The sequence below is a fragment of the Chiroxiphia lanceolata genome, chromosome 3 (genome assembly GCF_009829145.1).
Source record: "Chiroxiphia lanceolata isolate bChiLan1 chromosome 3, bChiLan1.pri, whole genome shotgun sequence".
Lineage (NCBI taxonomy): Eukaryota > Metazoa > Chordata > Aves > Passeriformes > Pipridae > Chiroxiphia > Chiroxiphia lanceolata.
In genome coordinates, this window is record NC_045639.1 from 51,197,270 (window position 1) to 51,224,257 (window position 26,988).

General features: G+C 38.9%; 1 protein-coding gene across 5 annotated transcripts in view; it reads left to right on the forward strand.

The window, feature by feature from the left end:
- The window catches only part of PLEKHG1 (pleckstrin homology and RhoGEF domain containing G1), a 129,800-nt gene that overhangs the window by 57,063 nt on the left and 45,749 nt on the right, over positions 1–26,988 (forward strand). For 4 of the 5 annotated variants that reach the window (XM_032683854.1, XM_032683855.1, XM_032683856.1 and 1 more), the window contains one exon: positions 23,527–24,065. In XM_032683854.1, the coding sequence (XP_032539745.1) occupies positions 23,527–24,065 (539 nt within the window). Of the gene's footprint in view, positions 1–17,650; positions 17,749–23,526; positions 24,066–26,988 lie in introns of those variants that run through there. The other variant, XM_032683858.1, reaches the window with a different exon arrangement.

Below are 26,988 nucleotides of genomic sequence, written 5' to 3' on the forward strand. Positions count from 1 at the left end.
TGAATTTTATTTTATTTTATTTGAGAATGTAACACTCTAGAGATCTGACTGTAATGCTGACCCTGCCGTAAGACTTAAGAATAATGAACAAATTCTAGGGGAAAATCAAAAGCATAATGGCTTTCAGTATCCAGTGTCTTGTGGAATGGAGTCGGAGATCTTTGTTTTTTATCAGAGAAAGGGTCATAACCTCATCAAGCATTCCCTCCCTTCCTCATGACTCCCCAAAGGTCCAGTACTCTTAATTGCTTTTGGCAGATAAAAGCTATGAGGAAGTCGGGGAATATGTTTTACTTTATGTTACTGTTATTAGTCTGAACTAGTTCTTAATCTAAGATTACAAAGACATTGTTTATAAGGATATATCTACTGCAGTTTGTATTTGTTTCTGCTCCTCTGGGTTACATAAGGCAAACAGTAATAGATACATGTTTAACCTATAGAAAATTGAAAATTTTGTAAAGACTTAAAATTCAGTAGTTACATATTTCTTTACAAAATTGTTCTCTGCATGATAGCCTAATATAGTGAATGTATTTATAGTCCATATACAACACCAACTACTTTTCAGATATTTTTACTTGCTGGGTCTGCGAAAGAATAAACAGTGAGGTGACGTGATGTGTTTGTAATCAATATAGCAAGGGAACTAAAAATTCAGAGCTTCGCTTAGCATTTGATCCTAGTTTTTGTGAAAAGACTTCATACTATCGAGACAGCAGATAATCTATATTGAATGTTTATATTCCATATCTGGACTATACTGATAGTATATGTTTAAATTAGCATTAAATACAGTCCAACAACGATGGTGGGGACTTGGTGGTCTTGTGGCTGTTCTTTCTTTAAGCTGAGTAATGTTAATGAGAGCTGGTAGTCTTCCTGCTGCTACTTTTGCACCTGGATGTTGTCAGTGCCTACTCAGAAATCAATAGCTAAGATGGTCGTATGACTGTATCTGTCTTTTCCTCAGTATGTCTATAAGTGCTGCCTTAAATTTTTATTGGTCTCTGGCCTTTCTACTTCTTTTAGGGAATCCTTTTTGTATTTTTACTCCCTAACATTACTCTGTAAAAATGTATACTTACATAAATAACTAAAATTTCTCTGCAGGATAATACAGTCCGCAATAGAGCTGTGATATCGTCATTGATGAGGCAAGTTGTGTAATCGTGATGAAAGAGCTTTTTTAAAAAAAAAACAACCTAGTAGAAATGTTGTGAGTGAATTAATGGACATATAAGTTCTAAGTAAGACACGTTTAATATTTAAGTGAGGAACTCTGCTTACGAAAAGTGAGATTGCTCTGACCTTCATTCTTTGCTCAGAAGAACAAAGTTAAGCATGTGTGATAAAGATAAAAGTGCACATTGCTGTTTGCTGAATTGGGGCCACTGTTAAGACTTGAATGTGGTGGCCAAATCCAAGGCTGTTAAAAGCGGGGAAACTTGGAACTGGATCAGATATTATGTTACAGAGGTGGTTTCTTTTTTGACACATGCAGCTGAATATCAAACGCTGCTTTCTCCAAATTCTTCATGTGTATTAGAAAGGTGTATGAAATATTTCAAATAACTCATTTTTGAACAAGTGTGATATAAAATATCCAAATTCTTGGATGCAGATTACAGTAATGAAAGAAACAAATCTGTTCCTGTATTCATACAGGAAAGAACCAAGAAGACAAATGCCGTATTTACTTCTGAATTTTTGTTCAGGATGATGTAGCTCATTTACTTAGTGCTGCCTGAAGGAGTGAGCTGGAAGATGATTAAATTAGTTTTCTGTTTGTTTGTTCAGAGGCTTCAAGTTTTATCACTGTGTCAAGTTTATTTTTCTTTTTTTTGATCAAAGTTGTTTGCAGAACTGCAAAGGAAAAAATTGCTATGCTGATGATGAGAAACAAGCTGCCTCCTTTGCTTCTTCCTCTTTGCTATCCCACCTTCTTTCTCCCCCATCCAGCCCTAAAACCTTCAATAATTACTTTGATGATTGAAATTATGGAAATGTTCCCAGCGGTCCAGACCTGCCAGGACTAATTAAATCTCAGGATTTGTCAGTCTTTTCAATTTAAAATTGGGTTTTGTAAAGCTCATCTGAAGACATGATTTCCGTTATCTCTCTAGGGGTCCTGACTCACTTCATACTTTAATATCATTTCTAGGGAGTAAAAGTGCTTTATCTTTAATTCACACAGCTGAAGTTTAAAGAAAATTAATTATAAACTTGTGTTAAATAGTCTTTTTCCATTTGCAGCCTCCTTGTTGCAAATTTTGATCAAAACACATGAAAGGGTTAGGTTAGAGACAGGTAGTTTCCTTGAAGCTTAAATGAAGAGGGTGTTGGCCCCCAGCCATGAAGTATTTTAATTAGGTTTGTGGGGTGTATTTTAATAAACATTGGGAAGTATGTAGCTGGTGATGTTGATAATTGCTGAAGTTAGTTCACTGTATTTTCCAGGGGCTTTCTTTTGAATTTACTGTTTGTCATGCATGGAATGACATAACTGTTTGACTAAATGTGGATGGAGCATTAAATTGCAGTTGTTATTCAGCTTAGCACTTAGACAGTGTGCGTATTGTCCTCCAGTGCAGTTAGAACTCACCTTGTAATGCTAGGATAATTTCAAGTAATATTTTGACTCTTTATGAACACTCAGCATGCATTGTACTGCTGATAATATAAGCCACGGTGATCAAAACCAGTGATAGTAAGCAATAATAGGTGTCTTGGAGTATGTGGTAATTGCACATCTGGTGTGCCCTGCCCTTTGAACAGCTAATTTATACTTCTGGGACCTAAACTCTTGTACTCTTTAAAGTTTTAAATTCTGTTTAATAGAAAGGTTAGTGTTTATTAAATGTCAGTGCTGGTTCCTTATTATGCATGGTGCTCTAGCCTTATCTTATTGACTGATATTATATACGTGTGAAACTGAGCTCATGCAATCAGCACGAGTGTGTCTTTGCTAGCAAATAGTACTGTAAACCATTGGGAGTTCCTCAGTTAATTTAGATCTCACTGAAGTTACAGAGTTAACTTTTTGCTCCAGATTTAAGCTCATATTTAAATGTTGCTTTTGTTCAAAATAATTTTAGAAGAAAGAAAATTACTGTTTCTTGCTTATATGGCTGTATGGTAGTAGTGTTTGCTCTCTTTTCCTGTAGTTTCTGCTCTTTCTCAAGGTTTGCAAGCTTTCTGTTTCGGATTAGGAAAAGAATGGTACTTCGAAAAATTAATAATTAAAAACCCCCACTCAAACAAAACAGAAAATAACTCTCTGCTCCTCCATAACTGTGTTTGAAAAAAAAAGAAAATATAGTAGTCATACACACCTTGGGGAAAGAAGTTAGGCTGATATATTTTTCTCTGTTTTTTCTAAAGAGATTTCCATGTTTGTGGCTTTGGTACTACTAGATAACTTCAGTAACTTAGCCATGTATCTAGAAGAGACAATAAAGAAAGAGATGTTGTAGATGTAATTATGTGCATTTCAGATGTTTGAGAAGGTTTTAGGTTTGTTCCTAAACTCTTATAATTTCTTTAATGTACAACTTTTTTTTTTTTTTTTCAGAAAATAGAATTTTTCTTCCCATTTCACTTGCCAGATTATGTAAGTCTAGCATAGTGATGCAGCGTGTATGTGCGGTGGGAATGTTACTATTTTAAAAAAGTCTTTTCCATCAGCCTTTTTTGTAGTGTGTACAAGAAGTTTGAGTTCTAGATGTAGTGCAAATTTGTCAAGAAGCATTTCCCAGGGAGCTTATGGAAAGCAATTCTGGAGGATTCTCAAACTTAAATAGCTGAAAGATACTGCTTGGTGGGCCTGCAGCTCTCTGAAACTGGAATGTAAAACAGGCAGTGGAATAAACGCACTCCCTGAGGAGGCTGACGATGCTGCAGAGCAGCAGACAGACAAGAGGAACTTTCCTCAAAAACACTTTCTTTTTTTTTTTAGCCATATTTGTCTTTGAGGCCTGCAGTAATGGCAGGTATCCAGCTCAGTATCAAAACTGTGGTTTTAAAATTGAAATGAGAGGATGGCTCTTAGCCACTCATTAATCCTGTGTGGAAGGTCTCCAAGAGAGTAACAAGTTACATGGCTTCTCAAGTGCAGGGGTGGGGGGCTCACTCTGCAGACGTGTTTCTGGACAGTGATATTTCTAGAATGTTTGAGAACAGCAGTATTCAATTATCTGTTATTTGTTGGACTAAATGAGCAGTGTCTTGTATATAGAGTTATGCCTTCAGTGAAAATGAATCTGCATTTACCGTAGGACAATTTTTTTGGGGTAAGCCTTTCCTTTTCTTTTACCTTTTCCATCTTTCTCACTTTTGCCTACTTCGTATAAAATTTTCACCAATATTTAGAGTTCCTATAAGATCTTAAAAATAGAATCTTTTATAAAAATTCTGATAATGCTGTTCTGTAAAAATTATATGTGGTGCTTTTTTTTGGTCATTTTTTGTCATAGACCAGCTATATAATGTAATGCAGTAAGCACTTAGGGACTATCAAGTCATTTAAAATGCAAAGTTTATTGTGATACTTCATTTAATTTCTAAAGTAACTTTATTTCCAAGAATGAAGTAGCAAGAAAAATTACAAAAGCTGACACCCTGTATTTTCATGCCAAAAATTTTCACAGGAGGGTCTTTCCTGAGTTGGTCATTGAGTCTAGCATCACTGGGATGATCAGTCACTTTGGCCACTGAAGTTTGTTCATCTCTGTATGCATGTGTTCTGTCATCTCAAGTCAAATGTCTTTAATTCGCTACCTGAGTCGCAAATGTTAAATGCTGTGGAGCTGTTTTGATTATCTTCATAATTGCATTTTGTATGGGTTGACATAGCTGTATAAGAATGAAAAGCTATGATACAACACTAAATATGTTATTTCTGGGTATTTCATTTGCCATTTCTCTTTGAGATGGGGGAAAAGAAGCAGGTGATACAGAGAGTAACTGCAGTGTTTGAGTGTTTCAGAGATGCTTCATGGTGTATTTATACATAAATCATAAAAGTGCAAAGTCTTTTTTATTTTGGTGTCAGTATAATACCCTATTCCTATCCCTATTAATGTTTTATCTCTAGAGATTGATTTGTGGAAGTGTGATGCACAGATACCTGTGAAAGCATAAATAGTTGTCATCTTTAGTTAAAGATCAAGCAGATCATGGTCTCACAAACCATTCTAGTTTCATTTTGAGATTGGAAGATTTTCTCTTTCTGAAAGTTGCTAGCTATTGAAAAAAGTTATTGATTAATTTTACTAAAACCTTTGCAGAAGCATTCTCCCTTTAACTTGCTAGCTTTCAGGGTAAACCAAGTTCAGTACCTTTCTATGGTTCAAAATAAGTCACTTTTATGTCTTGGTCTCCATGTAAGTGCTCTACAGAAGATGGATCGAAGTGAAGTTATACTTCTTGTTGTGGGAGAATGTGGAAAGAAAGGAATAGGATATGTTTAACACTGCCCAAAGTATCTAGCTCTAACAGGAAATAAAAGTTCCCAAAATGTACATCTGAAGTCACTGAGGCTTACTGCAACTCAGTTTTGTTTGAATTAGCTGATAGGAAGCGATGCCTGTCCAGAAACTGATGTGTTGTATATGCATTTCTGCACACACACACACACACACACACACACACACACACACACACATGCTGTTAGATTTCATAATTCCAGTTTAATCAATGAGACTGCATACCTGAAGCTAAAGTCTATATTTAAATGAGGATATAAAGAGGATATGGTCTGTCAGTCTGCCTGTCTGTCATCAGGTTCTTATGCTTTTTAATAACCCACAATACCTCCCCAAAGGTCCTTTGATAGGTAAAGGCACGGGCATGTATTTTAGTTGAACTTGCAAAAAACAGCTGTCCAGTCTTTAGGACAGCTCAGCCTGGTGGTTTGTACAGCTCCAGAGTGCAAGTGCCTTTGTTCTTCCAGAGGTTTCCAAACTTTGGTGCAGTGACAGAGGGGATGACCCTCTTCTCCCTGTAGTCCCTGGGCCATGTATTCCTACCACTCCCCCTCCCTCTGGCACTTACAGTCATGCAGCTGCCCAGCTTTAGCAGAAGCCTGATGCAGGTGAAAACAGAGCTGGGTGCCCTCAGGATCATTACTGCTGTAGTGAGCACTAATGGGGCTTTGAGAGTATGTGATCCGGAGTGAGAGGAGAGAGGCAAGCCCACTACTCGGCTTAACAGGCATTTAAAGTGACTCTCTGAGTGCTCTGAGACCAAACTGGTCTGAAAATTAAGATCATAAATGTATTTTTCTCACTGTCTGTTATATCCTTATAGTAGCATTTAATCATCTTGCAAGCATTTTAATTAGCAAAAAAAAATAGATAACTATTTTATTACAACCTGTCAAAAGGAGTAAGAAAATATTTAAAGAATATGTATTAAGAAAATATTTTTTAAAGATACATTTTTCCTGGGCCTTCAGAGTGCAGAGAGAAAAACAGCAGATGGGAAACGTGTTACATTAGTGTTTCCTATGTCTCAAATGACAAAACCAAAATTTGGGGAGGTATGTTTTGCCTGTTTATGATGTGGGGTTTTTTGCAATGCATATAAATATACTTTAGTTATGTTTGCTCGTAATGTTAAGATACTTAATGTATTTCCACAACCATGTCTGCATTTTGGAAATGGTCTAGGGAGTACATGTCCACTTATTGTAATCTTGGATAGCTTTTTTAATTCATTTATTTTTTGTAACCTGGGGCTTTCCACTGCACTGAATACTTGCTGACCTTTAATTTCATTTACTGGTGGGTGGGGAGGAAAGAGGAGAAAAGAAAAGCCTTAGGAAATCCCTTTCCCCACCCTGCAAAAGAAGGTAACTTTCTGTTTAAGGCTTGTTAGATTTAAAGGCTGTAAGCAGAGGGAAAAATACAGATCATTTTGCTTCCTTCATAAAAGCCAAATGTTGAAAGCACAGTATCAAATATTTAGGAGCATTACAAATTTGATACAACCTCTGTAATAGAGGAGTATGTGAGATTTATTAAATGTTTGTGGTCCATGCTGAACAACCTTTATGCTGATACATGATTATTACTAATATACTCTTGTTAGTATTTCAATAATGCTTAGTTAAACTGGGTATTTATTATAATGGATTTTGCTTTGTATTCATAACGTATACACCAGATCATATATCTGTTAAGAAGCTTTTATTCCTACTTCAAGATCATGTAGTTTTCCAGAATTGAAAGTATTTCTTCATGCAGTTGCTTACTTTTTTTGCTAGATTATTTTAACCCACTCCTTTATTTCCATTTTCAATCAATACCAGATATTTGGTTTAGTAATACTTTTCTCCTGTGTTCCGGAGGGTTGAGTTTGTCTTTTCTACAGCTGGAGAAAATCTATTTGTTCATTTCTTAACCTTTTGACATCCCTGTTTTTACAAGACCGGCTGTTTGTGATGCGAGATTGAAGTATAGGGTAACAACTACAGAAGGAAACATCTCTTGTTATGATCAGAGTGTAAACTGAGCCTAACGCAACGAAGAGGGAGTATGCTTACATATGATTTTTGCACATCAGAAAAAAAGAGACCTTCCTCTTCCGTTATGTGACTGCATGTTGAATTTTCATGTGGTGAATAAAAGGTGAATTTTTTTAAAGTTTTATTGCCATCTCTTAGACACATGACTGTAAAAATGACTTGCAATAGATTAGACCACTAATTCTTCACTGTAAAAGGAGGTGCAACGAAGTTGAGTGTGACAAGTGAGACAGGTCTGAAAAATCAAGAGCACGGACCCCTGTGTGAAGTTCCCAAAATGCCCTTATCATTGTAACAAGCAGGGAAATACAGGAGCTTAAAGTGTTCAGAGAGGAATTGGTTTACAGGATTTCTGTTTTCTGATGCTCTCTCTGACCCCGGGCTCAGGAGTGTCCCAAGTCACTGGTGCAGGCAGGTGCTGAAGAAAGAAGTAGTTCTATCTGTCTTCTGACTCAGGTATTATATCCATCAAACCTTCAGGCTTCAGCAACTTAATGCCAGTCCTACTTTTATCACACTTGGAAAACATATGTTTTTATTATATCAAAACTACTTAACCTTGTCTGTATTTTTCCAGTAAAAGTGGAGGGTTGCAATAGTGACAGCAAGTCGTTTTGTCCTTCTTTCTCAAAATAAGTTGTATCATCTGGCAATAGATGATTATTATATATATTATGCATAAATATGTGCATAAAGTTGAAAGATTTCTTTTTTCTCTCCTTATGTCATAAAAAAATATATCTGAATGTGTTGCAGTGCCCGAGGACACCACAGTGATTACATGTCATAAGGACATGTGAGGTGGCTTCTGCATTAAACTTGGGAACAGTTAAGGGCCTACCTACAGCAGCAAAAGTATCTGAATGAGCATAATCCTATTCTGGACCCTACAGATTCACTATCTGAGGCTTCTGTTCCCAGTGAGACTGGGCATCTGTGGTGGAGGAGAGCCAGCTGTGCTCTAGCTCAAGGGTACTGGCAGAAACTGGAGCATCGCCTGTGGGCTGCTTGTCTTTTAAGTGGGTGAAAAATTATTCTCTTAGGCTAATGATAACTAGTTTTCATATTAGTAGGGTGGATATTGTAGCTTCTGATTTCAATACAATAAATGTTTCCTTAAAACTCATATGGAAAAAGTCAGTGGCTAAGTACTTCTGAAATCTGAAAACCTCGACGTGCCCCATGCACATCCCTTCTGTTTTGCTTTGGCAAGTCTGAAGGTTTTTTTCATTTTCTTTTCTTTTTTTTTCCCCTTAAAATGAATTTATTTCAAATGAGAATGTGGAGTTGGGTAGTGAATTACCTTTATTTCAACTAAGTATAAGCTGTCACTTCCCACACCCATTCACCTCTGTAACAAAGGGGATAAATGGAAGGGGCAAGTGGGAGTGCTAAGGAGGGATTCCTAGCTACATCACTATGTGCAGAGTAATATTGCAGGCTCAAAGCAGAACCACCGGTATCAGCAATACGTTCCTAAACCAATTATGTTAGTTTGAAAAGAGAAAAGCAAACATGAGAGAAAGGAATGTCAATACCGGGAGAAAATGGTGGGCTCCAATATAACACACTCAGTGCATACTGCATAATTGTTTTCTTGTTTGCTAATGGTGATTATCAGGTCTTTTATCTTAAATATGCTTCTTGCCACCTCTAGATGTGAGAGATAGTGCTGACATAGTGGGACTTGGAGTTTGAACTTTCAGGGTATATGGAACCTGATAACGAAAAAAACCTTATGGTCCCCCCACTAACAAATATAGCAAATCCCTATAATACTTATTTTGCTCCCATGCCTGTATGTCAGTGTTAGTGTGTTACTGCTAAGAAAATCTATAAAATGGAAGACCTCAATTCAAAATCTTATAAATTGGCAGTGGTGACTGGTTAAGAGTGGCTAGGCATTCCATTCTTGCTTTCCTAGGCTTTCATCCTCCCACATTCCTCTCTGTGCAGTATTCTTCCATTGTAGAGTTACTGGCAGATGCAAAAGTGTAATCAACAAGTTATCAGCAGCATTACGACTTTTTAGTAGGATTTTCTGTGTTAGAAGAATATTCTTCTTCCTTAGGTATGAGTAAGTCAGGAATAAAACACATATATAACGTATATCAACATATTTTAAATGTAGTGACCAAACTGTATTAGCATTTGTACAGTCTTCTGGTAAGCTAAATGGCTTACTTCTAGAAACACAGTTTGTGTCAATGCCGGTCATTGAGTCCTAAAAATAACTTTATATTATTGCACCTTAAAGGGCAAAGGGGATTACTGATGTTGAAGCTTCTTCTTAATAATTCCAGTGGATCTGTGCTGTGCTTTTTGGGAGATGCTTTTTACCAGTCTCTGGTAATTTTGCCATTGAAGATCTCTTACCATTGGTAGCTTCTCTTCTGTCCATCAACATACACATACATGTTACAGTTTAGCTGTGAAGCTCTTTCAGTTTTTGATGTTGCATTGTTCTGGGTCAAGATCAGGTGTAGCAGTTGCCATGTAAAAGGCAGCAATATGATCACAGTCAGTTTAACTATTCTTGCTATATATTGTTCAGGCCTTCAGTGCTAGATGCCTTTGTCATTGTTTTCAAAGAACTTTGCTCTAATTTCATCAAGACAGGAATGTTTCTTCCAGATTGTTTTTCTAACCTTCAAAATATTTTGCAATGAATTTGTAATTGGCAGGGTCTGTACATAGTTTAAAGTGTTTCAAGTCCTTTAGTTTTACCTTATAAAGAACATGTATTTACTGAAAAATCATTGAGGCGGAAATTTTAATATCTTTTGGTGCTCTACAAATTAATACTGTTCAATGCAAAAGGGACATCTTTTACTCTCATGTTACTTTGCCTGGGGAAGGATATAGCCATTCTTATGGCCTACCGTATTGAGAGAGAGATGTTTTTGGATGCAGAAATAAATATAGCTGATTTCATCCAGGTCTGTATAGAGAAATTATGGCAAAAAAAGAAAAAAATGAGTAAACCCACCATTCTTCTGTTTTGCTGAATAAAGTTAATGAAATTTGCAAACTGATTCGGTTCAAGAATCTTACTAAATTGTTATGGCTGGTCATGTGTTTTCACTCTCTTACTGATTTAATTACATAAACATCACAAATCTTTTGCTGAAATTTTCGTTAATGAAACGCTTCAATAGTGACAGAATTTCTATATAACTGTAAAAGTGAAAGCTTCTTACTGAAATTCTGCCTGTGTGAGTGATACATTATAGGTAATGCCAAAGGGGAGGGGAGGGAATTGCCTAACTAAACTTCTTTTAACCTATGCCTCTTTGTAATAAAATAATGGTAGTCAGGGTTTCCAAAGAGATGAAGATTTGAAAAGTGAGCACGCCAGCTAATAGCTGTGGTAACAGGCTGAACGTAGTTGAATAATACCAATGTAGTGGCCTCTTGGTGTGTCTCTGCGCCTCAGGGCTCAATAGTGAATGCGCAGCATTGTTTAGCTGTGAAAAGTCGGAGCTCTTGGGATGTCAGGGCAGACCGAGGGAAACTGATTTTCAGCTTGTAGCCTCCTTGCAAGAGGGCTGGAAGAAGCCTGGGGGCAGTTAGCCATTGCTCCCGACTCCTTTGCTCTACCAGTTTCATGCTTGTATGTGGCGAGTCCCCTGCAGGGATCTTACAGCTCAGCAGTGTGCCCGTGGGAGAAGACAAGAAGGGGGGGGGAGGATTTTTTTCCCTCTTGATGAGTTTCATGGTTGGATGTTAAGTGAAAGCTTTCCCTGAGGGAAGGTAGAAAGTGACATTTGAATTTAAGGAAAAGCATGGACATAACAGAAGTTATTTCCCTGAGGATTTACAGCTTAATGGTCTAAATTTGATCACAGGTTTTGGAAGAAAATAAATGTTTTACTGTGTGAAGTTTTTTTAAAATAAACTGATGCTCTGGCTAAGTTGTGAGAACGGCTCTTAAATGAATTACCTTGTAAGGTCCCGTGTGTGTAGGGTATGGAGTTGAGAAAGCATTGATGTTCTCTCTATAAACAGGAACAACAAAAGGAATTGTTTTTTAGTGTGGCTTTCTGGGAAAAACCTGCATTTCCACCACAGAGTTAATACATCCTCCCCTCCTCAGCCCCTCCTCCCCCCCTCATATTAGACCACAAAATTAGCCTTTGTGGCCAAGTTTCTCCAAGTCCAGGCTGTGTGTTTTGGATTTGAGAATTTGATTTGCATTCCAGCTCTAATATTTAAATAAGGAAGGATTTGCTACCCCTTTTTCATGGAAAACAAGCAAGCGGAAAACCCAAACAAGGAAAATGGTGGGATTCAATGTCCCTATCTTGGAAGAAAGATACAGCATAAAGGAGAAATCTGAGAAAAATTACTCCTTTAGCTGTACTAACAGGATTTAAATAGGAGTCTAAGTGTCTGTTTTCCCTGTCTCTGATCTAAACATTGAGAAGGCTCATCTGAGTTGTTTACTGAATACTGGCAGTGTTTGGGCCACATGGTCGGCTTTAAATGTTGTTTATTATAGTTTTCAAGAACTCTGAAAACTAGCCAGTGTAGAAGTGTCTGAAGGCTGCAAAAGAGATGTAATATGGTACTGACTACAAAAGTCAGGAAAGCGGGAGGATGAAAGCAGACAGTTACCTGATGTCTTTCCGTGAATGTTTTACATTTTGTCTACCTTGCTGTAAAACACATAGTGGTATATTTTTAAGAATGAGGTTTCATGCCTCTCTCTTTTTTGTATTTGTCAGTTTTTCTCCTCCAGATTGACAAAAATTGCATAATAAATCCAACGTTCAGTAGAAATCCTTTTCTTGTTTACTGACTTTCTTTGTATGGAGTTACATGTTTATAAAATTCAATTAAAATATATCTGAATAGGAATGTTAAGAGAATTTTAATACTTTCAAGTCCATAGGATTATTTTTCTAAAGCCTGTTGGTAAAGAGGACAATAGGGACTCTGCAATATAGATAGATATATATATAGCTTTAATAAAATGACTGCTTCAAATTAAGCATTTTATTGTTCTGATAAGAAAGTACAGAGAAAGACTTATGACTCAGTAAGTCAGTTGTTGTGAATTGTGCACCAAATGTTCACTGTAACCAAGTCTAGGCCTCTGATCTGTTTGCCTCTTGCCCTGTGGCTTCTGAAGTGTGACTGTTGTCACTGTTAATCTTGAATACTGATATGTCAATAAATGTTCCAGGCATTAACACCATCTGTATATTGGCACAGAGGCTATACTGCTCTGTACACTGACATTGCAGTGATGTCAACCTCAATTCATGCTTTGCTTCTTGCATATAAAAACTCTAAGGAAAGTATTGTTTGTTTGAGATAGGAATTTTGTTCTCAGTGGTTTGTCTTCATGAAATAACAGCAAAAAAGTAGTAGGAAGTATAGCACACACTGCAGAAGGGCCTTAAAGCAACTCTGAAAACATTGTGAAACCAGTTCTTCATCACAAACACGGATCTATTGGAGTGGCTTTCACAGACACTCCTGAAAACTTAATGATAAGGAAGGGAAGCTTCATTTTCTGGTGGCGCTGTATGTTCTCTGTACTGCAACAGGTTAAGGACATTGAACAGGAAAGGTACAAAACATGATGCCCATACTTTAAAAGTGCAGATTTCCCTCCATATTCTAATGGGCCATTTAGAAGGATCAAATCAAAGTGAACAGCAGTCTGGATGTAATAGGTTCATCAGTAGAAAATAAAAAATGAAGATTTGGGGTACCTGCATTTTTAAAGATCCGTTATATGTGGCAGCAATAAGATACCTTTTGACTTTTCTGCTGTGACCAGTTATTTTGTTGCCATTTGGCAATCTTAGTCTTCTTGACCTTATTTATGTGAAGTTCCATACTTAACTGTAGAAGCAATATAGTGAGAAGGCGCGGGATGTTTTGTACTCCTTTGGACTTGAACACCTGCTTTATTTCTTTTTATTTATTTTCATTTAAAGGGTTATAAGATTTTAATATACTGATTATTTTATGCTGTAAAAATCTGTTGCGGTCCTTTATTAAACCCAAGTCCTTTAACTGCCATTGAATACATTCCTATCGAACTGGGTTTTGAAAGAGCTGTTTGCTTACTGTTGTAATGTCATTTTAAAAACCAAGACCTAATGTTCCCTTTTTAAGATGGTGAGCATAAGAAACCAAATGATGACTTGAATGCCAGGGCCAGTCTGTGGTGGAGGCAGACAATCAATATGTCTTAGTTCTAACCTGGGTAGAATTTAAAGATTCTTCTCCCCAAGATGTAAACATGAATACTGCATTCTGCAGCTTGTATTTTTATTCAAGAGAAGAAACACAGAAGAAAGCTTTTCTTTTATTGGAAATGTGAACAACTGTTAGGAGGAGTCTGCCGCTACTATTTCAGTTCTGCTTCAAAATTCTAGTCGCTAAACTTCCTGAGGTGCAGAGGAGGTTTCAGTAAGTGTCTTCAGTTGAAAATCAAATGGGAGAGATCATTTAGCTGTATTTAAAGAAAAACATCAATTATTTGAAGCTTCAGAACTCACTTCTGTTTGGCATCTAACAGTGTCAGCTGTTTCAGGAAACTGACTTTTACAGAATATCTTTTGTTTCATGTAAAGATTTAACTGTATTTAAATTAAACTGTATTTAAACTGTGTTTAACTGTAAAGATTTGGAAGTCAACAGAAAATTCAGTGGCAGAAGCAAACAACAGGCTGTTAAAATGAGTTTAAAAGACCTAATCTGTTTGTGCTAGGTACTGTAGTTACAAGTTCTTGTTAAATTGAAAGGTATGAGTTGTAAAAAGATGCCTTCTTTAGGGTCACACAATGAAATTTTCACTTTAACTAGCAAGAATGATTCCTAATGCTATGTTTCCTTCTACTGAAACTGTGTATCACTCTCAAAAGTGTGAATGTGACTTTACAGTGAGACAGATAACATTTTTTAATCTTAAAAACCTCCCAGTGTTCTTGGTAAAGCAACAAGTGTTGTGTGCTAGGGTGGGGGTGCCTAGCCAAGATATCCCATGTGCTCATGCTGCAGCGGGCTTTGAAAGGTTTTGAACTTGAGCAGCAACTTGAGCTGGTTTAGATGAAGTTGAAAACAGTAGTATGTTATATGCTGAAGTGATGGGGACATTTGCTCAGAGTAGTAGGTTAGAACAGGAAGAAGTAGAAACCAGACCTGATGTCCAAGCACTGTTACAGTGATATAGCATAGCATGGAAAGGTGCTAGTAATGTGCCAGCAGCAAGGCCTGATCCTGTGTGGTGCTGAGTGGAAAGAAGAGTCCATGTAGATTTTCATTCCAGCACTAAAGCTTGAGTGTAAAAATACTAAAACATTCACACAAGCATCATGTTGAACAGTAACTGTTTATGCTTCTTCACTAAATGACAATATGGGCAGAGAAGAAAAGGATGTAAAAGCTTTGATTGTTTGTCATCTAGGGTGTTACTCCTCCTTGTTGTCTATAGTAGTACTCCTCCATATGCATTCATACCTACAAGTCTTCACTAAATTTTCATTTGCTCTGATTTAGAAAAGATTAGACCTGTACCTTTTTTTTTTAATAGGAGAGAAGCAAACCGTCAAAATGCACAAGAAGATGGTAAACAATTCTTTTAAAAGGCCCATAAATGAAGCATTGGATTCATATGCTTTATTTGTGCTGCAATACATCAGCAGGATGTGATAGCTTGTTCCTTTTGTTAGGTATCTCTGCAGTACTGTATACAGATTAAATAGCTACTGCATTGCAGAGAGTTATTAATACACTACATTGCACTTCCAGGGAAGATGTCAGTGTGTCCTTTAGCCTGAATGTACCTTGTGGTTGAGTTACAGGGTTTTTGTTTTTTTTAAATTTTGCTGAGGATAACTTAATTCTTCAGTAAATCCTTAGCCAGTTGGGAACTATAGAATAACATAATTCTTCACTTCTATAAACCTATTGTTCAAGTTTAGAAAAATCAAAGCCTTGTTCCAAAATAAAAAGAGGTCACCCTTCTCAAATCTTAAACCTGATACACTAAAAGTGGGGTCTTATGCCACTGCATACAATTGGAGGGAGCAGGAGATGGGGCAGAGACACGCATACAACTCCTAAAATATAATGCAGATAAACAGAATATATGAAATGTTATAAAATCAGAAGAGAGGCCAGCCTGCCGCACATCAGTGTCCTGTTTCGTTTGTTTCATTAGTAAAATTAGAAGGCTTTTTTCATTTCTAGTCTTCCGCACTGATAGCTCTCAGTGCTATGTATGTTTAAAGTGATGGAGGGTGAGGGGTTGTTCTTGAGGAAGTCTCACTGTATGGGGGTGACTTCTGCTGACTTATACATGGGGATGGAAGGGAGAGCTAAGGTCAGATGTGGGTGTGCAGAGATGAAAAAACAAGGCAGAGAGAAATAAGGACCTTCTCTTCCCTCTACCCACAGTAATGCTCATGAGAGCTAACTCTGCCAGTTCAGACCAGTGGCTGAAGCTCACACTGCATTGCTGCAGCCCCTGCTTTTACCTAGCCTGCTGAAACAGATGTGAAACACTGTCACTGAGCCTTCAGAGCTCAGGTTTGTCATCACTAAATGATGAAGCTGTGGGTATTATTTGTATCTCATAAGACATACAGATAAGAAAAACTCTGTAGGCAAGGTGGGCACAAGGTGTGAGGAAGTAGAGGTTTAGAGGAGTGAGTCATTAGCTTCTGACAGAAACATGTGTGAACGTGGAGCATAGCAAATGTGTGGTAAATTTGCTACATTCAATTGATTTGAGTACCTGGGTACTGCACTGTGGGTACTGAGAACTTTGGGGCTAGCGTTGGCCATCCTGCACCTGCGAGTGTGTCCGAGACTTACAGATATGTGGTAGCTTTGTCTAAAGTATTTTGCACAGATCTTGCAAAAAGATCTTTTAATGTAAATATGTAAGTATTAACAAAATCCTCAAAAACTACAGGAGAATATATGCAAGAGAGAGTATGTCTCAATGATCTGAAATGTGTCAGCATGGCAACAGGCTGTAAACACCTGATCTTTTAGCCTGGGTAAAAGGGACTTTCACCCCAAGAGCCCTGACGTTCAGATCAAAGTGTTTTACAGCTTTGCAAATGGTCTCAAGGCTGTCTTCATTTCCTTTTCTACCTCCAGTTTCCTGCTGAAAGGCGTTGTTCAAGGACTGTGCTCTTTAGGAAAACTCTGAATGAAGCCGAGGCCATGTTATATACAAGGATAGAGGTAGTGAATTTCAAGTGTGATTTTAAAGATAGAGTGCCTCTTTGTGGGCTAGGTTTGAGCACGCAGCTCTGAGAACACACATGGAAAGTAGTGCCAGCATCTGGGAACTCTTCTGATTTCTTTTGCCTCCTAGCTCCAAGATAGAAATGCCACCACCCTCTCCACAGGCCAAGGAGATGTCAGCTTTCTCACCGGTTAGCACCAGTCTATATCCTTTTTTCTCCTTGTCTCTGTTCTTCAGCTTTTCTCCTGTTTCTCCTCTCACTGTGTCCTCTCTCCTCATTTTTTTCCCTTTTACTTTGCTTCATTGTGATTTAGCACAGAGCACTTGATAGTTTGATTTTCACATTTTCTTCTGAAAGTCTTTCCTCTTGCTCTTAAAAAAAAACCACTGAAGCATTGCAAGCACTCTGCAAAAGCCTGTTCCTGTTTATGTTAGGGCAGAATAAGATCCAGAATGATTCTAGTGCTGAGGGTCATCCTATTACACTGCAAGTTCATGGGACTTTTTAACATAAACACAGAAGTTTCACAATACCAGTGGGTGATTTATTTGCTTTACATGTGTATCGATATTGTCTGCAAATCAAGGAGAAAAGCGTAATAAATGCTGTGGAAGTGGGGACTCTATTTGATGTTTTCACAGTGTTGTGCCTGGAAAAATGGAAGTTAATGGGTGTTGCTCAGTGAAGTGTGCATTTAAAGTTACCCACAGTGATGCCCATTGTCCTGTCCCTGAATTGCATGATGTCATGTTTCATTTAAAGCTCTTAGTGATGCCGAAGACTGTCGGTGCACTGGGGAAAAGGCGGTGAGAAAGTTGTGAATCAGGTTTCTGTAAAGCCTTTGTGTTTAGAGTTTTGATAGATAAAAGCTGACTCATGCAATATTTCTGGCGAAGGAGCTGTACAGACTAGTAAGAGCTTCTCATTTTACCTGAGTGCCCAGTGAGCTAATTCGGGAACAGCTGAAGTCAGAGCCCGCGCCTCTCCTCTACCACACAGGTAGGTCGTGGGTTCTTTGAGAGGATTGGAAAAATAGAGGGGACTTTTTAATCCTGGGTGCAAGGAGCCGGAGACATTCTTCAGTGGTGAGATACTGTCGCAGAGGATTTTCCCTTGCGATAATGTTCTCGGATATTAGCATGCTTGATTGTGACAGAAGCTATTCTGCTTTAAGTATTGCAGGGAGCGGGGGCGGGGGGACAGTAATTTGACAGACAGAAGCACATTAGTTGGTGACTTTTTTCCCTTGTTGTGAGATTTTTAATAAATGAGATTTCTGTTCCTCAAAGTTCAGTTAAAATACTTGGCAGAGTATCATTTGTGACAGTCCAGACCAGAGATGTAATCCTGCAAATATTGTAGCTCTCTAATGTGATTTTGTTCACAGAGGGTGTTAGTTTTAGAACTGATATGCGTTCATATACAAAATTTAGTGATTAAAATCTACTGACCTTCACTTGGACAGTATTCAGAGCAGAGGATATGAGGATATGTATTTAAAATAATCTGAGATTCCTGTAATTTAATTTAATCTTTCTCGGTCAGGAGTCTGTAGAACATTTATGTTTGTTTCTAAATTCCAGTGTTGCATTTTGAATTTGATACTGGATGTAGAAATTGTTCTGGACAAATTTGCTTAATTGTATCCACAGTATGAATGCTTTGTCTGAAATATGAAAATATCTCAAGGGAAAAACAGGAAAGGTATTTCTTGTAGTCTCATCACTTTTTTTGTAGCTAAACTTCCAAAGGATGTGAATACTGTAATTTCTGGTAATGTTGTCATTGTAGATAACACCTGATGTGCTCTTTTTCATGCCAGGAGAAAGACAACAACAATGCTAATCATGAATATAAATTGACTTGTGAGTTTTTTGTTGTGCGATTCGTATTTCTTAAAACATCATGTGCAGTAAACAACTTGGAGGAATAAACACCTATATTTAGATAGGACTTGAGGATCTTTAAGTCAATTTTATATTTAAATACAAAGAACTTTATCTCTCATTGTATGCTAATGTTCTAGCATAGCCAAAGCTGCAGAGATAATGGAAAACCATTTATCATTACTATGAATATAGTTACAGGAAGAGGTTAAAGAAAAGCAAGTAATAGAAGAAGGGTATGCATTTTTGGTGAGAGCTTGTTTATGACTGCACACTGAAAACATGAGATATGCCAGGATGGTTACTTTGCATGTGCTTTCAGTGTTGTAACTAATGTTAGAGTTACCTGTTGGGATGAAATGCAGGTATTTCTTGGCCTTGCATGTCAGTAGAATAGGAACATGTCATTGTTTTTCTGGGGAGTGCTCTGGGGTCGTGCCATGCCATTGTGCGTGTGTGATGCAGGAGCAGGGAGGTTTGCAGGGTCTGGGAAGGGGGAGAGACTAACTGAATTAATGCAAAGGCACAAACAAGAAATGACCTTGTTTGGGGAGTGTGTTTCCTTCTGAGTAGGGACAAGTAGTAATTATCCTCCTTTCAGTGCTGAACTAACAAGTAATTACTGTTATTCCTTAATTAAAGTATGCAAATTGAATATTTCTTTTTCTTTTCTCCCCAGACTGAGTTAAATACCATTATTCACAACTGACAAAAGTTCTCAATATTATTTTGGTTCATCCTTGAAAAGGTTCAGTAACCAAAAGAAAGCCTAACAAAAAAAGCAGTGAACCGGGCCAGATGTGGGTCATGGTATACAAGACTTGCTCAGAGCATGTGCCTCTGCAGGCTCTGGGGGTACCTACAATTACACACACTGTTTGCAGCACTGTTTTGATGAGTGCATCTACCCACTGGTGCTGCTGCTGAAACTGGGGGATTAGAGGGAGGGGGCTTGTAAGTCACTTCCACAGGATATGGGACAAATGACTTGCTTTATATAGTATGAAAGACAGAAATTTGTAAGAGGTTAAAGGGTTTGCAAAGGCACTGGGTCAGGTATGATTCATAGAGAGCCATCCTGAGGGAGACCGTTTACTCTCCCCTCACTCTCATTAATTCACTTGCAAATTTTTCACCAGCCAGCTAGCTGGTACAGACCTTAGGTAGCTGGTGCAAGAGTAAAGTTACTTTGCAGTACAACTGTGGAGTAAAACTGTACTAGAGCTCTGAAAAGTCAAATGTACACCCTGAGAGAAAAGAGGATGGGCACGTGTCTGTGGCAGTGAACTCAATTCAACTGCTGCCTTTTCTGATGCACTGATGACTGCAGAAATCATCTAAAAACTCTGTTCCGGATTTTAACAGCGGAGGGGGTGGGGGGTGGAGGGGGGGGGGGGTGGTAATCATAGAGGTTATTTTCCAACCTAAATGATTCTAAGATGATTGAGTCCAACCATTAGCCCAACAATGACAAGTCCACCACTAAACCATGTCAACAAATGCCACATCTACATGCCTTTTAAATACCTCCAGGGATGGTGACTGCACCGTGTCCCTGGGCAGCCTATTCCAGTGCTTGACAGCCCTTTTGGTGAAGAAATTTTTCCTAATATCCAATTTAAATCTTCCTTGGTGCAACTTGAGACTGTTTCCTCTTGTCCTATCACTTGTTATTTGGGAGAAGAGACCAACCCCCGCCTTGATACAATCTCCCTTCAGGTAGTTGTAGAGAACGATAAGGTCTCCTCTGAGGCTCCTTTTCTAGACACCCCCAATTCCCTCAGTTGCTCCTCTTCACCAGCTCCATTGCCCTTCTTTGGACACACTTCAGCACCTCAGTGTCTTTCTTGTAGTGAGGGGCCCAAAACTAAACACAGGGCCTCACCAGTGCCTAGTCTCAGAGGGGTTTCTGAAGATGAATCTGTGAAGCCTTGGAACATTTACAGATCCTGTGTCATTGGGAAGGGCTATGGATTTGTAACAGCTGCCTGTACCTGAGGCAGAAATTGAGAGGTTGGCAGAGCCAGTGTGTCCCCAAGTTCTGATTTTCGCAGGCAGGGTGTTTGGTACAGGACCTGCTAGCTGGGGAAAAGGAGCTGCTTCCTGGTTCTGTGACATGCTGAAATCCCCAGTCCCCTGTGACCTGCCTTTTTGCCAGGTGCACCAGCTGCCTAGGTGCCTAGCTGCTGCTCTGCAGGAGCACTGGACTTTTGTGCCATCAGACTGGACCCTGAGAAATGTGCTTTGCTGGTTGGAGGTATAATGGACAAAATTTTAACAAAAGTTCTCCACAGAGAAACCGAAGGACCAATTTACACCTGGCTGGGAAAGGAATAAGAATGAAGTAAAAAGTAACTTTTGAAGTTAATAGTCAGGATGAGGCTTTGAGGACAAAACAGACCAAGTAGCAAATACTTTGGTGTAATTTATATAGAAGCATACAGGAATATTAATTTGTATAAAAAAATGGAGGAACTTGAGTCAACCATGTTGCATGCCTGGGTTGCAAGCCCATTTTAACTATTACAACTAATTCTTGTTTTTTTTGATGAAGAACGACATTGTCATTAAACAAGAAAATAAGTGGGTTTGTTTGGTTTGCTTGTCTAAAACATGTTAAGATCTCCCAATGCTTCTGGGTACGATGCTTCTGTAAAACTACTTTTAACATTTTTTCTGATTCTAATGTCATCGACATGAATTGTGTTTTGGGTTTTTTCATATTAATGAGCCTGACAGTACTTGCAAAGCAAATGCTACATATTAATGCCTTCAGGTTATTATCTGAGAGGCAGACCGCATATCAGTGAAACAGGATGAAAAGAGTGTGGGGTAACAGAACTTCACAACAATCCTTTATTTCCCCCCTAAATGTGGCTAATCAGGTGTTTCTTTGTCATATAATTTTAGCAAAATATCTTGGAGTTAAGTTATCAGAGGGGTATCCCTATTATCTTGTTTGTCCTGTGCATTTTTCAAGGGGGGCATTTTTCATTCATCTGCACAGCAACATTGTGCTTTCTAACTTAAACGTGAAAAATAATCCAAAGCTGATAGCAAAACTACATTCTTTCTTTTCAAAAATGTATTCTTTCTTATCGCAAGTAATAGGAAGGTGAACATCATTGTCTGTACCCCTTTGGAAACATGAGAACTTCACTGCATTTTCAGTTTTAATTTTTTTCTGGGTTTACTGCTTTATATTTTATTTTGGAGTTGGTACTTGATGTGGTTTATTGAAAAAGGGTAAGAAAATATGCTTCTATGCTGCAAAGCTGGAAGAACCTGGCACAAAGAAAGGCTATAGATTTTTGGACTACAAGGTAAAACCAGGGGTACAGAGGTGCCAAATTAGTTTTTTAATCCAATGGCCAATTTCTAACCCATGTAATGAGCAAATTACTCTGTTTAATTCCATGCATCACCTTGGGGGCAATACTTCTTAACAGAAAGCTAATACCATCATCACTGAAATGGCACTATTAATTACTCACATACAAATAAAATCTTATGCATTCAAGATAGGCCAAATAAATCAAAACATGCTTCTCTGGGATTTTATTTCTGTTTGCTTTGGATTGATTTTGAAAAATGAGAGAGTTGCTTTCTGCTTTGAATGAAATTCTCCCCCTGCTCTGACAGTTGTATGAGCCGTATGTTCAGGAGGTTTCTGCTTGTAATTGCGTAGCAAGTCTGCCTCAGTTCAAGAAGGACCACCTTAAAGGTTGGGCGGGTTTGATTTGCAGCTTTAGGGTTTCTTTACTGAAACTGTTGTCTAGAGCTGTAATTGCTGGTATGATTTTTGAAAAGTGAGGTTGTCACTGAACTAAAATAAGGACTAAGCTACCCACTCTGTGGGTAGGTTCAGTATTGCTTTTCTTCCTAAATTGTCACAAGGTTCCCTTTTTCACAGAACAGACATTCTGAAATTCTGAAAGTTGAGGCAAGATTTTTTTGGGTGGACAGTTCTTACAGAAATGAAGCCTTGAAGTATTGATTTTATCTGCAACTGCTTTTGTAGATTCTCATGCTGCATCACACACAACTTGGCCAGAGACAAATCTGCATTGCATTGTGGACAGTGTCCTGCAGGGCATTTTGGCAATGAAAATAAAGCAGAATTGAAATGCCGACAGGAAGACAGACATCTTATTTTGTTGTTGCACTGATCTGAAAAACAGCTTTAGGTCAGTTCAGCAGGGGATAATATTCTGGCTTGAGAAGAACAGTTTTAGAATGATTTATTTTCCCAGTAGAAAACTGAATTATTTGGCAGTACTCTTTCCTGCAGGGACTCTTTCTTCAGAAACTACATTATTTTCACTGGGAAATCATTACACTTTTAGTGTTTTTGTACAAGCCACAGAGCTGGTAATTCGTAACTGTTTTTAGTTTTTGTTTGACTGTTGGCCTTACAGGATTCAAAACAAAAGACACTTTCTGGTATCCCTGTGTGTTTCTTGAGTTTTCCAAACCTCCCAAACCATGATCAGTGCTCAGCTGGAGACAGCAGAGACTGCTCCCAACAGAGTCGAGTGGGTTTTTTAACTTTAGGGAAAATCCGTGAGTCCCATTTTTCTCCTGTGCTGAGCCTGAGCAGTGCCTGTGCTAGCAACAAGCCTAGCATGCTGGCACAAGAAGGATGTGTCAGAGACATACATGTGAACAGGAGGGATGTGATGCCTCTGTTGTAGCCCCCAGTGGGGGATCCCCGTCACCTAAAAAGCGTTAGAGTCACAGTGACCCCCAAATCATATTGTTTTGGTTGTCTTTTAAAAAGTTAAAATAGTGTTGTGGCAGTTTTTTATGCAAAAGGCTTTAAATGGTCTGCTGGCAACTTCTGTGTTATGTGGGGCAGCACCAGTAAATTCACTTCTGTTTGTTTATTTAGATGACTTCCACTTGCCTCTTGATGTTGTACCAGCTGTGACAGAGGCACTTGACTCCAAGACGAAAGGGGAAGATTTGCACAAGGAGAGCAGACCTTTCCGCTACTGTGAAAAAAACACCATGGACCTGTCAGACAGTGACCGTCCTGTCAGCTTTAGTTCCACTTCCTCCTCTGCATCCTCCCGGGACAGTCACTGCTCCTTTGGAAGCAGAATGACCTTGGTTTCCAACAGCCACTTGGGTTTGTTCAACCAGGATAAAGAAACTGGTGCCATCAAGCTAGAACTGGTCCCCGCCAGGCGATTTTCCAGCAATAAGACATGCGAAAGCTCCACTGTTGAACAAGAGGATCCTGAGGAAAGCCTTGAAAAAAGGCCAAGCGTGCCAAGGAAAGTAGAACCAAGAGGAGCGAGCAAAAACTGTGCAATGTCCCTCGTCACAGAGCCCACCAGTCCGAAGCTTCTCTACGTAGACAGAGTTGTCCAAGAGATTCTGGAGACAGAGAGGATGTATGTGCAGGATCTAAAAAGCATTGTCAAGGTAGGGGTCTTGGTTAGAATGGTGTTAACTGTTCCATAATGCCATTTTTATATTGTTTGATTTCACAGCAGGACAGATGGTCTTGACAATGGAACTGGCATTTGTTGATCTTTATAAACCAGTGTAATGTCATTGTTCTAGTGTATTTCTAGTTTTTATTTGATTAGATAATTCTAAGCTGTTACTATAAATTCATGAAAAAATAACGGAAAAAAAATCCTACAGTTGGCAGCCCTAATGAACAAAGAGTAATAAACTCTGTGCAGTAACAAAACTTTTTATGCTTACAAAAGAATGTATATTGCTCTGTATCCTGGAATATATAGCAAGAAGCAAACAATACAGCTGTAAATGCCCCTTTAAAGGCTTTACCTAAAGGGTCTTACTTTTTGATTATTCCATCCCTCTGCCTCCAAGTCCTAGTCCTGCAAGTTCTTTCCTGCCTTTCCCTCCCTCCATTTCATGCAGCTCACGGCTGCAGTCTGTTCTTCCTGTGTCCTTGACCTGTAGTATTGAATATGGAATTTTTATTTGCTGAAAAATACTCTTGTTTGACTGTTATATGAAGGAATTGTTTTCTGTAATACTAATTCTGAAGTAATGTTGCTAATAAGTGAGTGTAGCATTTATTAGCAACAATGAAGTTTTTGTCCAATCCCCAACCTAACAGTACATTTTATTTCCCCTTTCTAGTACAGGAAAAAATATGGATGAGTCCTTCTGTGGATTGTTGTTTTCACTCCATATACTCATGGTTGTGCCATCTGAATCACGTTGTTTTATATTTTTGAAGATGACAATTAAGTCCCTTGGCTATTGTTAGTAGTCAATGTACTTAGCCCACAGAGAAGGGTTTCTTGGGAGGCTCATGTTTAATGCACTGTTTGTAGAACTTAGAACTCTAGGTAGGTATATGTGGTCACCTGAAAAAGGAAATATCAGCCAGCCGGAGATACTCTACCCACCCACAGCTCCAACCCACCTGATCTCCCAAGCAGTAGTGGGGAAAGCTTTGATAACACAAATGCACATCATGATTAAACACCCCAGCCCCCTAAGTTCACATAAAGGTGGCTTTTTCTGCAAGACTGCATTGGTTTCCATAGCTAGTGCTGTTTTACTACATTCAACTGTTGCCCAAGTTTCATTTTGAAGTGTTTAAAGTTGTCAGATGCTGCAGAACCAAGTCAGCTTCTATGTGTAGTCACTAGTCACCAGGCATGACTTCCATGTAAGGTTTTAGAAACCTTAGCCCTCACTCATCCACCTATGCAGTAAACTGTACAACTTGAGAAACTGAAAACAATAATTAAAATCTTGAAGCAGATTTTCTGTTTACAAGTAGGAAGACCAGTAATTGCTTTCTAGAAAATAGTTTAAGCATCACTACGGTAGATGTAGATTAAATAAGGCAAATGCACTTCTAATTAGGAAAGAATTGGAGGAATTATGAACCTGTGAAATGCCCAAGCCTATTTCCTGCAGCAACTAATAATGAATCTTGAAAGCTTTGTGTGGCACTAGACAGCTTATTTGAGAGATGGAATAGTTGGCAGTGGGGCTTTTCTTAGGTAGATGCTGAGGATCCAAGATGTTCAAAGGAGCTGCTTCCCAGATGGTAAGGACAGTGGGGAACCAGCTGCCTCAGCCTGTGCAGAATGTTCTTCTTCTCGGGTGTGACTGGACATTACAGAAGAGTCCATTTCATGTGTTTCTCAGGATTCCTTTCTCCACAAGTTACCTTAGCAATGCTGCAGTAATTTACCTAAGCAAGGGTGGAGGTTGTGAGGAGGTTGGGAATACTCCACAGACATCTGTAGAAGTGCTGTAGCCTTATAGGGCTTGATTATCTGCACCTCTGTGACTTGAGGCCATTTAGTTTGGCAGGCAGATACCTGGTGCTGAGCCAAACTAAGATGAAGGGAAGCAGCTTCATTTTCCAGATAAACATGGATCAGATTTGGCAGCTGGTTAGGAAATGGGATGAGAATGGGAAAAGGGGAGCTGGAGAGAGGTCAAAGGGCAACTGCTGCCCTAGGAGTGTGTCGGAGCTGAAGAGATATATGAAGGTGAGAGCTGGTGGAAGAAAGCATAAGCAAGTGAATCAGTGGTAAGTGGAGAGAGAGAAAATCATTAGAGGGAAAACAATATAAGGAAATTAGGGAAAACCCAGGAAGTGGAAAGTTAAAATGCAAGATTGGTTGGAACTGGAGCTCTCTAGCAAGTTTGCAGCTGACTGCAATAGAATATCACAGAATGAGTAATGTTGGAAGGAACCACAAGTGGAGGGAGTAATTTGGTTCAACCTCCCTGCTCAAGCAGGGTCATCCTAGAGCGCAAGGCACAGAATTGTCCATATGGTCCTTGAATATCTCCAGTGAGGGAGACACCACAACCCTCTGGGCAATCTGTTCTAGTGCATAGTCACCTGCACAGTAAAGAATTTCTTCTTTATGTTCAGGTGGAACTTCCGGAGCATCAGTTTCTGCCTGTTGCCTCTCGCCCTAGTGCTTGGTTCCTAATCATCTTCGCAGCCTTCTGCTGGACTTGCTTCAGGAGTTCAATGTCCCTCTTGTACTTAGGAGCCCAGAACTGGACACAGCACTCCAGAAGTGGCCTCACTAGGGCTGAGTAGAGGTGCAGGATCACCTCTTTTGACCTGCTGGCAATGCTCTTTCTAGTGCACCCCAGGATACCATTGGCCTTCTTGGGCACAAGGGCACACTGCTGTCTCATGGACAGCTTGTTGTCCACCAGGACCCTTGAAGCTTATGTACACAGTCTAAATATAATAAGGAGGGTTGGGTTTTTTTTCAGGGTGGTTTTGGGTTTTTTTGGCAGAGGGAAGAAGAAAGAGAAGCAGGACAACCCCCGTAAGAGATGTCAGGATGGCATAAGAACAAAAAGGGAAAACCAAACAAGT